Source organism: Mytilus trossulus, chromosome 9 (genome assembly GCF_036588685.1).
Source record: "Mytilus trossulus isolate FHL-02 chromosome 9, PNRI_Mtr1.1.1.hap1, whole genome shotgun sequence".
Classification (NCBI taxonomy): Eukaryota; Metazoa; Mollusca; class Bivalvia; order Mytilida; family Mytilidae; genus Mytilus; species Mytilus trossulus.
The window spans coordinates 7,218,510-7,234,214 of NC_086381.1; the positions used below are offsets into that span (position 1 = coordinate 7,218,510).

The 15,705-nt window shown below is 31.9% G+C and overlaps 1 protein-coding gene across 1 annotated transcript; it reads right to left on the bottom strand.

Annotated features, from left to right (window-relative positions):
* Positions 1-4,619: 4,619 nt before the first annotated feature.
* On the bottom strand, positions 4,620-10,109 carry LOC134685045 (short-chain collagen C4-like). Its single transcript, XM_063544413.1, has 4 exons — positions 9,732-10,109; positions 7,969-8,037; positions 5,960-6,196; positions 4,620-5,365 (listed from the first exon to the last, which is right to left on the bottom strand). Exons 1-4 carry the CDS (start codon positions 10,039-10,041, stop codon positions 5,127-5,129), a joined length of 855 nt encoding a protein of 284 aa, XP_063400483.1. The 5' UTR covers positions 10,042-10,109; the 3' UTR covers positions 4,620-5,126.
* Between the last annotated feature and the right edge of the window lie 5,596 nt (positions 10,110-15,705).

Sequence of the window (15,705 nt, forward strand, 5' to 3'; positions counted from 1 at the left end):
AACTAAGAGATTGCAGTCTGCATTGTAACTACCAGTCTGAAATTAACATATTTTGACTTTTCTAATTGTTTGATTTGTAGCTTCATTATAAATATTGATGTAGTGAAAAGACCTTTTTATTGATTTTATGTGAACTGAAAATTTAGACCAAAATAAATAAAAATAGATTGATGAAAATTGAAATTTCAAAGAATTTCAAAAAACTAGTAAAAAACACATTATAAAACTATTTTTTTGATTGCTTGAATTGCGTTGTTCATTGTTTCCATGTATTAATTCATAAAATAAGAATAATTTTAAAGAAAAAATATCCATTTATACGCAAAGATTCTAGTTACAACTAGATTTCCTGAATAGCTTGAATGACTAGTTCATTTTTCATACGAGGATGACTTCATGCAAGAGTTTCTGATGACGACTGAAAAGAAGCTATCATTATATTGAAACTTCACTTTCCACTATATACTAGATGATGTCATCCCACTAAATAGTACAAAATTTGTGACAATGTTGGATTTGTATTTTCTATTGAAATTGGAAATAAAAGACTCAACAGATATTGTTTACTCCATCACGTATCTTGAAATCGATGATGAGGGTTGGTTGAGAAAAATTTTTACGACAAAAGAAATGTGCATAAAACAACCCATAAAAACACCCCTTACTACAAAATTACAAACTTCTCATTTCTATCTAACAACATTATAGCAACGCCTGCATATCTATACTACTACAGGAGGATATCGATTTCATTGAGCCGCAACTCAATTGAAATAAAGGCAAATATAGTATACCGCTATTCAATAGTGATCAATCGATTTAGTAGTAACTGAAATAAATCCAGGTCACAAAGCAAAAACTAGGGAAACGCATCAACTATAAGAAGAACACAACGATATAAGAGACACACTGAACTGCTACAAAAAAAAACACGCCAACATACAAAGAAACAGATTATACGATACCAACTGTCATATGCCTGACTTGGTACAGGACATTTGAAAACAAATGTTGGTTTAAACATGGTTCTAAACCAGAGTTCAAATGCTAAGTTTAAATCAGCCCTTTGAAAATTTGATGGATGCCACTACGAGTTGGTTGACAATTATGAGATATCTGTTTCACCAGATGACGACTGATAAGTTCCATCGACGTAACCAAATTAATATTGCCGTCATCTCTGCCGTGAATGTCATCAACCGAATAAGGCCTGGTACCGAGTTAGATAATACATGAGCCACAAGACGGGTAAAAGAGAGCAGTGGTGTAGTGGTTAGTGTATCGAACTACTAACACAAAGGTTCCTGGTTCGATTCCCTTTCCATGATGAAAATCTCATGGACTGAATTTTCGCCTCTTCCTAGACACCATTTGTGAGTATGGTCTTAAGGAAACAATGTAAGTCCGTCGTAAGGGGACGATTAATGGCTGACCCGTGTAAAGTTCTCTTGCACGTTAAACACACGGTTGTAGACTTCGAAAAAGAAAAGACTAATGCCGCGACAAGGCAGCACATGCACACGCAAAGTGGAAAGAGATTAATTTAAGTACCAAAACTTGTTAATAAATCCACTATAAATAAATATGTTTAAACTTAGACGGTTGTTACATGTGGAACATAATCTGCCTACCCTTTAGGAGCCCCTGAGTTCACTCAAAATGTTTTGGAGGGTTTGTGTTACTCAATCTGTAGCTTTATATGTTGTGTTTTGTATACTGTTGCTTGTCTTGTTCGTTTGTTGCCCGGCTTTGTCAGTTGGTTTTTAATTATAAGTTTTGATGTCCCTATGGCATAGCTCGTCACTATTCAAGTAGTAAAAGGTTTTAAAATGATAGATCAGTGTAGCTAAATGTATCATGATACCGATTTGGTTCTATATATATATATCACCGTGTGCAAATTAAGTTACTTAGTATTTTCGCGGATATTTGTGTTATTGCATTTATCTTCTTCAATTTACTTTGAGGTGATTTTTTGGCCGATTTTCATTACTGCAACTTAATGTTTTTTAAAGTAAAAAAATACCAAAGGGACAATCGACATCTAAAACCATCAATACAATAAAGTTAATTAAAACCATGAACAAAATAAAATTAAAGTCCAAGAGACGAACAACAGTCTTAAAACACAGCATGCCATGAAAACAATCACTCCTAAAACAGCGAATGATCTTATAAGGTCAGGAAGGGTATTTAACTTTTTCATTTTGTTATTATACACTGTTTGTAGTGTTTTACATGCACAATGACATGCTTTTGTATTTTAAAAGCTTGTGTAGAAAATTATCAAAGCATCTTTTATTCAAATGATTAAAGCAATTAAACTTCTAAACACATTTAATATTATTTAATATACCACGATTTTAAACTAAATAAGAAACAGCCGCATTTTATTCAGTTCGTTTACATCCCGCTCTGGACAACCAAGTGTGTCTAACCAAGGTTACTTTTTTCAATGTTGCCTACGATTTAGTCACAAAGTCATGTTTGCATTTAAACATAATTACAAAAAGTAAAAAAGTTTGACTTAGTAAAAAACAGTTTAACCTTAATTACCTCGCTTATATTATGTTCTAACTTTGAATATCACTTCTTTTATTATGAAATCTCATGCTCCTCCCTGATATTCACAATTAGCGATGTGCTATTTTAACATAGATCACAAAATGATCGCTATTTGAAGATTTGGGCAACTGCAAACACTTCAATAGAAGGCTGTTCCATGAACAAAAATTAATAATTACATCTTAAAATTACAAAACTAATATTCCTTGACCTGAAATGTATACATTTATCTATTTTTTAGCATACAAATATCGATTCCCCAAGCTATATTTTGCTTTTTGAATAATTTTTCATTTTTTTAGGATTTGTGAAAATTTCAATTTTCGGGCATCGAATTTCTTTTTTTTTTTGTTTGATTTGGAAATAATGTATCATGTTCCATAAAGTTCATATGATTTTCTGAAAAATTTTAGGGTACAAGAATAAGAAAATAGAGTTTTATTTAATAATCGCAAAAATTGGAATGTTTTTTCATGACCTTTGACCTTGAATTAACAGAAAATGCACCGTACGATTTTTTTACGACCGGGCAAAACAGAAAGTACAGATTATCAGCTTTCGAATGATGTATAATACAGCTGTGTGTTAGGTGGGTGCATTAAAGTCGTTAACAAAGCGTCATTTTGAAATAAGTCACTTGCCTATCTATGATAATGTTTAGTCGGGGAATAACCCCTAGTTTTTATAATAACTGTTTATAGTACCCAATATTAATGGTGTCTGAAACAAAACGACGGACACAGGAACCACTAACCTCATACCAATTGTAAAAAAAAAGATGGGCTTAAATGAAAAGTAGTTAGCATTCGACTCTTTGATCACGTTCTGATGGAAAGATAATTTCGTCTTACTACATTTTAAAAACTTGTATCTACGTTTTTGCATAAAATCCTGTAAATAAATTATACATTTAGTCTGTGTTCAGTATCTTCAATATCAGTACATCGCCCAATTGGTTATGATGTTTGGTGTGGATATGCAGGACTAAAATGATAACATACCATGGACAAACAATAATTGATGAAAAACATTCAAGCAGTGATTGCAGTATTTGTTTATATCTTTCTTTCAGACATGACGTTTATTTCATAATTCAAATGGTTCTACTGCTAACAAAGAGGATATTGAATCACTGATAAATCTTGATTAGATTAAAATCATCTCTTCATCACTCTTCATGGCTATTATATAATTTATGTAAACAAATAACCATGCCACTACATCAATACTATTCCCCATTTTCTCTATTGTGACATCATCTGATGCGACGAATTACCAAATTCCATTCAATGAACAACATGACAAGTACGAAAACATCTGCCAACCACGGTCAATGATTGACCTCATGTGAGTGACTCGTTTTAAACGGTTCTGTTTGATGTATTGAATACTTTTTAATTTGTTGAATTTAAAACATAACTATCAACAACGAATTATTAAATCCCCTCTAAATTGTGTTCTCTATTTTCGAATAGTTTTCAAAGGTACCGGGATTATAATTTAGTACGCGAGACGCGCGTTTCGTCTTCATACGACTTTTCAGTGACGCTCATATCAAAATATTTATAAAGCCAAACAAATACAAAAATGAGAGCAATGAGGATCCAAAATGGCAAAACGTTGTGCCAAAAACGGCTAAGGTTATCTTTGCCTGGGGTTAAGAAAATCCTTAGTTTTTCGAAAATTACAAAGTTTTGTAAACAGGATATTTATAAAAATGACCACATTATTGATATTCATGTCAACACCGATGTTGACTACTGGGCTGGTGATACCCTCGGGGATAAAAAAAAAAAAAAACGTCCACCAGCAGTGGTATCAACCCAGTGGTTTTAAATAGTTGCCAAAGGTACCAGGATTATAATTTACATGAAGTACGCCACTAATACAAAGATATGTTTTTACAAAAAAACTAATATCTAGATGTAGATACGACATAACACAACTTCTGTCAGTGGACTAATGGATCAATTATATTTGAGTCAGCTGAAAAATTAGACACAATTTATGAACTGATTTTTTATTTTCAAGCGACAAGGAAAAGATTTTCACAGTATTTGAACTTCATATTTTATAACTTAACACCTTGAGCAGTGGATCTGCTCCTTTGTATCTATTCATAGAGGTGTTCCATGCACACCTAGGCGACTTATTACATGATTTAAATCATAAAAGGCCCACTCACTGTGCGATTTTCACATTCATATATTACGTGCAGGAACTGTGTACATAATATTTAAAATTATAGTTCAATACATTTCGCTAGTGAGTTGACACACAGACTTTTCGTATTGGTCATCCAATTATTGATAGTGAATATTAAACATGATATAAACAAAGAATTATTATAATATTACTAAGATAGTTAAAATAATATACAAACTGAATGGCCAAACACATCAAACAATTGGAAAAAATCTGTCACATTTCTGATTGCAACGGTTATTTTCTTGTGTAGAAAATAGTCGATAACAAATATTCCACTTGTTCCTCATATGAAGCGAGTATAGTTAATATAAAAAAAGCAAATATTCATGTCTTTACTATTAATGGCTAAGGTTCTACTTGGTACAAACGACACACAGAACATCTGCTGAATTGGTATATGGAGGACATCTTAAACTGCCACATTTGGTTCGAAGAGGATAAAACAAAGCGCCATTTTCATCTCCATTCTTATTGTCCAGCGGTTCTGCATTAATGTCAACACAGGCATAATCTCTTTTATGATAAGTGTTATGATCACTCATCAGATAACCATGGTATTCTGAGTTCCATCCTTTATAACAAGTCTTTCGACCTAATAAGAAAACGGCAAGTATATTATTGAACAGTGTGAAACCGTAAGAACATTCAACTATTCATTAAGGTTACCAATTCAACCATGTAGTAAATCGTTGAATATTATTTTCATTGGTATAAATATTGATTTGGTTGATAGAAAATTATATCCACTCTAAATCTTTAACACACTTTCATGCAACTACTAAACATCAATACCTTTATTTTGCCATTGCACAAGGTCATGTTTTTGCTGACGATTAATGACGACTTAATAATAAATCCATTGGATGTTGGATGTGTAATGATTGATATTTTATTCTAAGATACATTATTTTTTATTTAGTTGTTTTTGGCTTTGAACTGCATGTAGCTGTCAGTAACTACGAGTACTCCAAGGTATTGACTGAGAGTCTTTTTTGTCTCCGTAACATTGTACACTAAAACACTTATTCGACAGATATAGTGTTATGTCCCTGAAAATATATTAAGCAAATGTGAATTCATCAACCACTTTGAAAAGTGTTAGATAACTTCCAAATGTCATAGATAACTTATTGTATGAACTCTCATAAAAAAACTTGTTCATTGCATATTAATTCAGTTAATGTACCTGGTATCATCTGGACTGCTGAGCTCCGTTGTTTGTAACATACTGAACATGGGACTTCCTTGTTGAACATACTTTCATCCCATCCTGATGGTTTCAATGATGAACTTAGTTCATATTCCCCTCCAAAAACCTGGTCATTGCCATATGATTGGTACTGTCCGTTCTCTGGATCATTTGGGAGACATAAATAGTTAACACCACCTCCTTTATGAGTATAATGATTCCCACCGACTTGCCCTGAAAGGGAAAACATGTTCAAACATGACTTTCAAAGAATGTTAGTATAAAAAGTTGTGTCATTTAAATGAAACAGCTATACACCAAATATGTAAGTTCAGATTATTCAATAATAACTGTTCTTCAAATAAACCTCATGTCTTATTGACTACAACCCTTTTGGCTGGTGTAAACCTCCCAAAACATCTGTATGGTGTAAAAGTGTATTGCATATGGTGCAATGGTTGATGGTGTGTGATGTATGGTGTACATTAGCAGAATGAAAAATTTCCGAGGCACATAAGTATAACGGGAATTGATTGTCTTCTTGTGCATGTGCTGATTCTTATGTTGTTTGACTGGCTATACAAACGTAATTGTATTTCGACTTTTGTACCGAAAATTTCATAGCCCTTGAGTCCTTGAGCGATCACAAATGGTGTGAATGAATGGTGTGTGACATTCAAAGTATGCAAAATATTGATCAGAACTTTTTTTATTGTATACATTAGTTTATAGTATTGTGATCAATTTTTTTTTTTTTTAAATAAATACAAAAGATTGTAGTTATACGCTTTCTTTGAAGTAAAATTGTAACAATAAATATTATAACATCACGCCACTGACACATGTAGTGGAAGTGTATACGGTTTCCGCAATGTGTGTCCGTACCGTATAGTGTTACATTAAAAGAGTGACGAAAGATACCAAAGGGACAGTCAAACGCATAAATCTAAAATAAACTGACAACGCCATGGCTAAAAATAAAAAAGACAAACAGACAAACAATAGTACACATGACACAAAATAGAAAACTAAAGAATAAACAACACGTATATGTTTAGTTGGAAGTTTACATCATCCAAGGAATATACAAATAAGTGCACAGTGCGCTCTATATATCTAGTAATTGCTATATGATTGGTGTTGTCTATTGCCTGATTCATAGGGAGACATAATTGGTTTTGTCGTAGGTAGAACTCCCATACTATTCCGCTTACCTTGTAATGCACACTTGTATTGTGTCTGTTTAGTTAATGCATCATTGTAAATATAACGGAATTTGATGAGATTGTCATCAAAGTAAGATAGCGCTATAGAACCAGGTTTAGTCCACCATTTTCTACATTTGAAAATGTCTGTACCAAGTCAGGACAGTTCTTGTCCATTCGTTTTTAAGGCGTTTTGTATTTCAATTTTGCCATGGACTCTCCGAATTGATTTTCCTCTGAGTTCAGTATTTTTGTGATTTTATATTTTTTTTATCTTTATAAAAAAAAAGGTTTTTGAATCATTCATTTAAAAGAAAAATACAATTTAAATTGCAATAAACGTCAGAACAATGTCTAAAAATAAAAGAATATTTTTTTCTATGATATTACTGCTGTTATACAAAAGTAATCTGTCATTGTTTGTAGGAATTGATTGTACATAACTTACATGTATTTTTGTACGATGTGTTCAGATCATGACGACTGCATATTACCAGAAATCAACCATATATATTATATTGTGTACCGAAAACAAACATGGTACAGACCTTATCCAACGGTCTATAGATGAATTAAATGTAGCGTTAATCAAATTGAAATACCTTCAAAACCTCTACATGATAAGAAAATGCCTGTACTACGTCAAGGATATCACAGTTCGTTTGATGCGTTTACGCTTTTGATGTTTCCATTTGATGACGCACTTTCCGTTTTGAATTTTCCGCGGAGTTCGGTATTTTGGGGATTTAACTTTGTATCATTATAAGTTTCTTATCTGCCCTTCCTCTGATAACTATTTACCTGTATAAATCATATCAGCACCTGCAGGACAGCCTTTACGTCCCCATCGGATATATGTTACACCTTTCCCTGTATAACAGAATTTGAATAATTCAACGACTCGTTATTTAGTGGAAATAACAACAAAACAATATATGTATCTTACACAGGAACATATTTCAGATTTGAACGAGGTCAATCTTCTTGATTTCATATATTTTAGAAACAGCGATGTCATATGCCAGTGGTATTTGGAAATACAATTATATCGCCTATCAAAATAAAACAGAAATATTGTATTCAAATCTTCTTCCTGAATGTATTTATTTGGTTTGCTCACAATGCTAGAACAATTTCTTTTATGTAACATGTTTAGACTGAAAGCAGAACTTGACTCTGGGTTAAGTATACTTTCATACAAACCAAAATTGTGTTTATAAATAAACTTTTTACAACCAAAATATCGTTTGTGAAATTGATGTGGTACCTATTTCTATCAAAGATCATTGTATAATTATCGCTCATTAGTTTCGAATTATCAATTTAAAAAGAAATTCTGTCCAAATTTAACAGAGATTCAGGCAAAATAAACAAACACTGCTAGTTCAATATTATGAATATCTGTCCAGCTTTCTAAGCTATTTGTATTTACGATGTCAACAAAAAAGCGTGACGCTGATGTCAAGTTTAATTTCCAACTATTTACTTTAATTTATCAACTAGAAAACATATTATTTTGAAAATTCCTGCTTTTTTAATTAATTGTCAATACTTCACATTACATTCCAGAATTTAATCAAATATAATGTAAAGTTTATGAATTGTAGTATGTTATATCTAAACTTAATTCTTAACATGAACAAGGAGGATACAAGGGTTAACTTCCGCATCAAGATGTTAGGGTTTTCTTACCGTCATTTTGAAACATCGCGGAAATATTTACATTCAATTTTGAATAGAGTGTTCGGAATATGTGTCAAATAACCATTTTAATTGTAGCTTGTTCCGACTGTGTAGACATTTTAATATTGGAGAAGAAAACTTAAAATGAAAAACTAGTAGGAGTATTTCTAACTCTATAATAGTTGTCTCTCCCAAAACGTTTGAATTATGACATTTTAAATCAAGGACGAAAGGAATATGCATATATAACCAAATTATCCAGTATATAGGAAAATTTCCCAATACTTAAAGGGGCACTTGCTGTCAAATTTATGTCCACCGATTTTAATCAAATCCTCATGTTTGAATAATAACAATGTAAAACATTTATCTAAACTATGAAAATTCTGAAAAAGTTATTTACAGTGCACGAGCATAAATATACGTAGGTTCGTGTTGTGTGTATTTTAGTGTAGACGCCATCTAATTATTTATCGAGTTGACCCCTTAAGTCATCCGATGCCCATATAACCGATATAAACATAAATATAAATATATTAACTAAACTCGTGCTGTTGGATTTTTTCTAGGTCTAATTAATTTCATATTACAGATGATATTTAAATGTTTATCTTCGTGTTTACCTGTATAAAAAAAAATGTTGGTCTCCTGCAGACCAACAGTTTTTTTTTAAAGACACTACAAATTATCTACAGAATAAAACGATTAAATAAAATTTATGAGTAGTTGTACATCAAGCACAATACGCTTTCTACAATACATTGAATGAGTATTGATTCAGAGCCCAATATTTCTTTACGCCCTTGTCTGCATGAAAACTAAAACAAGTATTACTAAGTAAAAATTCAAATTTTACATTTGATGAATATTAAAACAAATACCTGCTAGATTTTCATGAATGGCTGCTATAATAGTAGTATTAATTTCTTCAATTCCTTTGTTCACTATTTGCTTCATAACATCGTTCATCGCATTTTCAAAGCCTTTCTTTATCTCCGACGCAATATATGTCTTTAGATGATCATTCATATTCTTAACATCTAAGTCTGCTTTTAATGTCGCTCTCATACCATCTAATAACGGCATGGTGACGATGTCTTCACAGTTACTATCACCACTACATGTATTTCCATGTACTGGGAATAACAGAAGAGACAAGGTATAAACAGCAGCGATCATTGATAAAAACATTACGCCGTTTTGTTTTTAAAACTTGTTTTCCAATTTTCGATTGTGCTAGAGTTTATTTATATGAAACGCATATATATTTGCATATGTTTTTTCCGTCCGCCGGATAGCCGGATGGTTGTTACAACATATGAAATAACCTTGAATTAGATTATTTACGTATTTTCTATTTAAATTTTTAAACAGCAGACTTTTTAACCAGAAATTCAATGCAATAAAAGTAGAAAAAAATCTGAGAACACGAAAACCTCCGAAGAAGCTTTGCAATATTCCCGTTTACATTATAAAAACCTGTTGCCCATATTAGAACTATATATGCGAGGGGTTTTTTTTCGGCATTTTGTATGAGTTTCTTTGAATTTGCATGGTGCAAACTTGGATTACAGTGAAGTTACGAATAATAAATGCAAACTTAACAGTTATAAAAAGGGAAACACACCAGAGCTCTGTCCGCGAGTTTTTGGTTATCAGCGTGGTGCATTATTTTTTGAAAATCTGCATGAGAAAAACTAAAAAGTTGTAAAGGGGTATACATCTACAACAGTCAGTGACTCACTGCCCAAACTCAAACTCTGTCAGCGTATAAAATTTTGATGACAAATTTTTAAAAATAGTTTTAAATTGCGGGGAAAAAATGCGATGGACGAACGGACAGATAATCACGAATACAACGTATTGTTTTATTCGACTAGCGGCAGTGACATACACAATCTGTACATAGATACTTCATTAATATACTTCATGCAGTGAATTATACCGTGATTTATTTCGATATGGATAAATCTCTTTGCAAATTCAATTTAATCACATTTGCAATGTACATGAAAGGATAAGAAATATACTATAAACCCACCATGGTTTTTGATTAGAACACTGCATCGAGTTTGATACGTTATTTGTCCACTTGAGAAATTTTGAAACTGTTGATGAACATTGTATTGCTCGAGATTTGGGGTGAAAACTGTTTCTCTATATGTTTTTATACGATATGCAAAAACTCTTAAGCCGTCTTTTCGAACGACATGCACATTATATGTGTGTTTTTTTCTACCAATGAACTTAGATCCAACGGACCACACTTTGATTACATGAAAATAATCAATTGTTTGGGAAAGGGATAAATCAGGTAGGAATTAATAAAATTTGAGGAACATTTGTCTTTTAAAATAAAATTGGCATATAAGGATCAGTTTTTCCACGACATGAGTCGTTAATGAGTTTGAAACAGTCAGACATACGCATTCGTGATATTGTAGATTATCACCAACGTGTTCTACTTTTCAGAGACATAATGAGTTATATATCTCAAAGAAACCAACTAAGAAGGTATTTCTAATGATTCAAGTAGATTGTCTCAGTATTCATAGCTTTGAAATCGTTTTCTGGAAGGAATAGTAAATGGGCGACACCCGCGATGACCTTCACTGTCGCACTACGCATCTCGGCATTATTTGTTTTTCGTTTGTTATCTTATCACCATAAATGGTCTTTACCATGCTGAATATGCGGTATGAACTTTGCTCATTGTTGGAGGCCATATGGGGACCACAAGCTGTTTATTTCTGTATCATTTGCTCTCTTGTGGAGATTTGTCTCAGTGTCAATCATACCACATCATCTTTTTAATATTTGAAAGTGCATTCGAGAGCTACTGGTGTCCTTTGAACAAAAAAGTTTTACAAAAGGACACATATTTGAACAATAAAATTTATGCGTTCTTCGATGCTTTTATCTCCGATTTGTGTGACTGGTGGAACACACAGGACACACTGGTACTTTTTGTAAAAAATTATCAAATGTGCTAGGCTAATAATTTAATACGATGGACGCGAGTTTAGTGAACATAAGTGCCATGCTGAAGTCAGCTTCCATACGTTTAAGTTCAGATCTTCTGTATTAGTATTTTGCCAAGCAATATTTCATTTTACATGTATGTAAGAAGATAAGAATTAAAGATGTAGAAATGTTTGAAGCTATTATCACAGCCAATTCAATGGAATTGAAAGTATTACAAAATTAATGTGGAATATCTGACTTCTTAACAATTGATCTTGTTACATCAATATACAAAATACAGTTATCTTTCTTTAGCTTATTATAAAAAGTAAAATCACAAAAATACTGAACTCAGAGGAAAATCAATACGGAAAGTCCATAATCACATGGCAAAATCAAATAACAAAACGCATCAAAAAGGAATAGACAAGAACTGTCATATTCCTGACTTGGTACAGGCAAGAAGCTTGATCTGTGACTCTTTAAAATGGATCATTAATTTGATGATATGAAAAAGTATCACTCGAAGTTGTTATTAGCAATGTCTTAAGCATCCAGCATGTCTCGATTTTCAATGTCTTCAACAGCCAAAACGTTCCGATTAGCAATGTCTTCAGCAGCCAGAAGTTCCCGATTATCAATGTCTCTAGCAGCCAGAATATCCTGATTATCTATGTCTCCTGCAGCCAGAATATCCCGATTATTAATTCTCAAGCAGCAAAATGTTTCGATTATTAATGTCTCAAGCAGCCAGAATGTCGCCATTATCAATGTCTCAAGCCTTTTTATTTACTCTTTCATCATACATTGTTGTCAATCGTTTTTACCCAAAATAAAAAAAATATAATAGTACATTACTTCAAGTGTGTATGGATTTCTCCACATTTTTAAAGAGGTTTAAACCACAATTTATAATAATGGCCCCTTGCTTTCAATCAAACTTATTAATTTAGAGAGTCATAACTCTCTTATCTTAAATTAAAAAAAAAGTGACAGTGATCTAAAGCTGTGGCAAACTCTCATTGTGACTTAACTGAAACAAATCAAAATTCCTGAAATGGCGTATTCTAGCATGCTGTGTCCCGAAAACAGGACCTCCGACTTTGAAAAATAGGTAAAATAAACAATTCTTCCTAAAATACATTCAGATATTTTATTGAATTCTCTAATCGATGTATGACATTTGAACAGAGGTAAACTAATGTTGCCTTTATTCATTGTAACAAATTGAAAGGGCTGAAATGTTCTATTATAAATAAACTTTTATCAATTTATATGCATGGAGAAATTACAAAAACTGCACAAATTAACAATTTCCACAATCAATACAAGAATGATCTTCAAGACAAAGCAACCACAAAGGAAATGTTTGATTGAAATAGAGAATGAACAACCAACAAGGAAATAAAAGTAAGTTTTCCTGTAATATTCAGTGACTGTGGGATTATATATAATTTAAAAATATATTTTAAAATATCAGTTCTTGTTTTTTATCAGATTCATTTGGACCTATAAAAAGATACCTTCTACTTTTTCTTCGGTTGTCTCAGAAAAGACGTTATATCTCTGTGTCCTCATATAATTGAATACGACGGTAATGATCTTGCCTTTTTGAAATATGACATTCGGTCACCAAATTTTTGGTATTTTTTTCTAACAAGTGTTTGTTTATAAAACTCGAAGTTCTTATGCCGTAAATTTTACTTTCGAGTTAACAATTTTCATATTTTGCAAGATATGAGGAAATGACTTATGGTATGGTGAACGATTTGGAATAACTTCGACCTTTTTAAAATGCGTTCCTTAACATTTAGGCCAACCATAATCATTTTGTAGAAATATTAATTAGTACCTTAAAAATATGTCAATGGTTTAATTACTATTGTATTAAAGAATTTAAGTTTACAAATGGAATGTTGTGCTTTTAAATTGAACAATTTTGATTTGATAAATTAATTTACTTGAACAATGTATATCAAAGGGTATGTTATGTTGGCTTCTTATCTTCAAAATAGGAGATATGGTATTGCTGCCAATGAGATGTGTACATTATTTTTTTGTACAGCTACATGTATTGATTTTTACTCAAAAAGACTGCATGTTTGATCCTCTAATGTTAAATAAGCTTATATAGTTGTGCTTTTCTTCAGACACCATGCACAAACTGATGGTGTTAGTGTAAATAAATGTCATTCTGAAACCGTTTGGCGCAGGCTAACCTTTCCATTAGAGCCTGCCGCCAAACACTGAACCGATTGTCTCACCTACGTCATCACCAAATGCCAAAGAATCGCTTGTGTCTACTGCACCAGGAACTGATTTTCACCTACCATCACACTTATCGTTTCATCTACCATAAAACTTTTCATCACACCTGGTTTGGGGTTTTCACCTGCAATAACAATTGCCGCAACTCTTGCTTCATCAGATACCATGTCGTCTTCAAAAAGTGAGAAAGTATTCACAACTGCAAAAAGGTTTTACCTTTAAACTAAAGGACGGGATTTATATTGCATTTCAAAAACACACTGTGATTATGCATTCTTGTCTGAAAGATCAAATGTTTAAAGACATCTAAAAGTTTTCGGATAATATACCATAAAAAAAATGTTGTGCTTATTAATTTGATATTCTATTCATGGTAAAACACTGAATTTATATAGCCAAGAACACCACTAAGTCATCAAGCAAATACCGTCTGAAAAAAACAGTTCCCTAAAAAACCCTTAGAAATAGAAAAAAGGATGTAATCGACTTTCTCTTTTCGACGAGATATTTTTACTCAAAGCTAGTACTGTTGTCGGGTGCAGGGATACAAACCATTGCTTGAACGAAACCTACCTTTTTCTTTCAGTGGGTTTCTTTCGAAATTTATGCTTATGGACAAAACAGATCCACATGTATTTGTACTAACCATAAACTTCTACATTCCTAATTTTTATTTGCATTCACTACTCAGATATTTATTGTTTTTCACTATTTCTTATAGTTATTTAGTCTGTTAATTGATACAAATGTAAAAAGTTTCCCAATGCAATATTTTATGATGACAGATAAAATGGATTTTTTATTCATCAAAAGTATCCAAAAGCTTGTCTTTTGTTAAACTGAAATTATTTCTTTCAATAACATCGTTTTTTAATACACTTACACATGTTTAAATAAGAGCATATAATCAAGCGACTTTTGACATTTTTAATACAACTTCTTTTCCAACATCATGTACAACATAACATGACCTACATATCTTCCAGAGTTGCATGGTCGATATTAATTTATATTAAATAACTTTTTTCAACTGTATAATAAGTTGGCTTATTCTGATGTTTCTTAATCTGCCTATTAATCGCATCCCATGATACCTTTATATCTTTGTCATTGCCGATAACATAAAAGACTATTTTAAGATTTCTAACACGTAACTCTTCTGTAAGCGATGTATGACAGTTAACAGGTACAGACGGTTGATCCTGGTATGCTGTTTATAATGAATAGTTGCATATATAATTTGTAGGATAACAGCTACAGGATTTTATTTTATTTTATTTTATTTGAAACAAATGAATACTAGTAATTGATCTTGACTAATCAACTCTTTTGTAAAATACTGTTACATTTATATCATGTATATCAGATTGTAAATGGAAAGTCTATACTATATGCATTCTATGTTTTCATGAAAAAGAGATATTTTCAATTAGGATTTGTAAATTCTGTCGGGGATATCAATAGCTTCCACACCTTTGTGTATATATATTCTAGCACTTTTGGTTATATTGGAGATATAAAACGTTTCAAGGATTATAAAAGAAACAACTCCACATTGCTCAGATACTTGATTTTATATGCCACTTACAACAATAATATATATATCATGGCGTCAAACTTTTA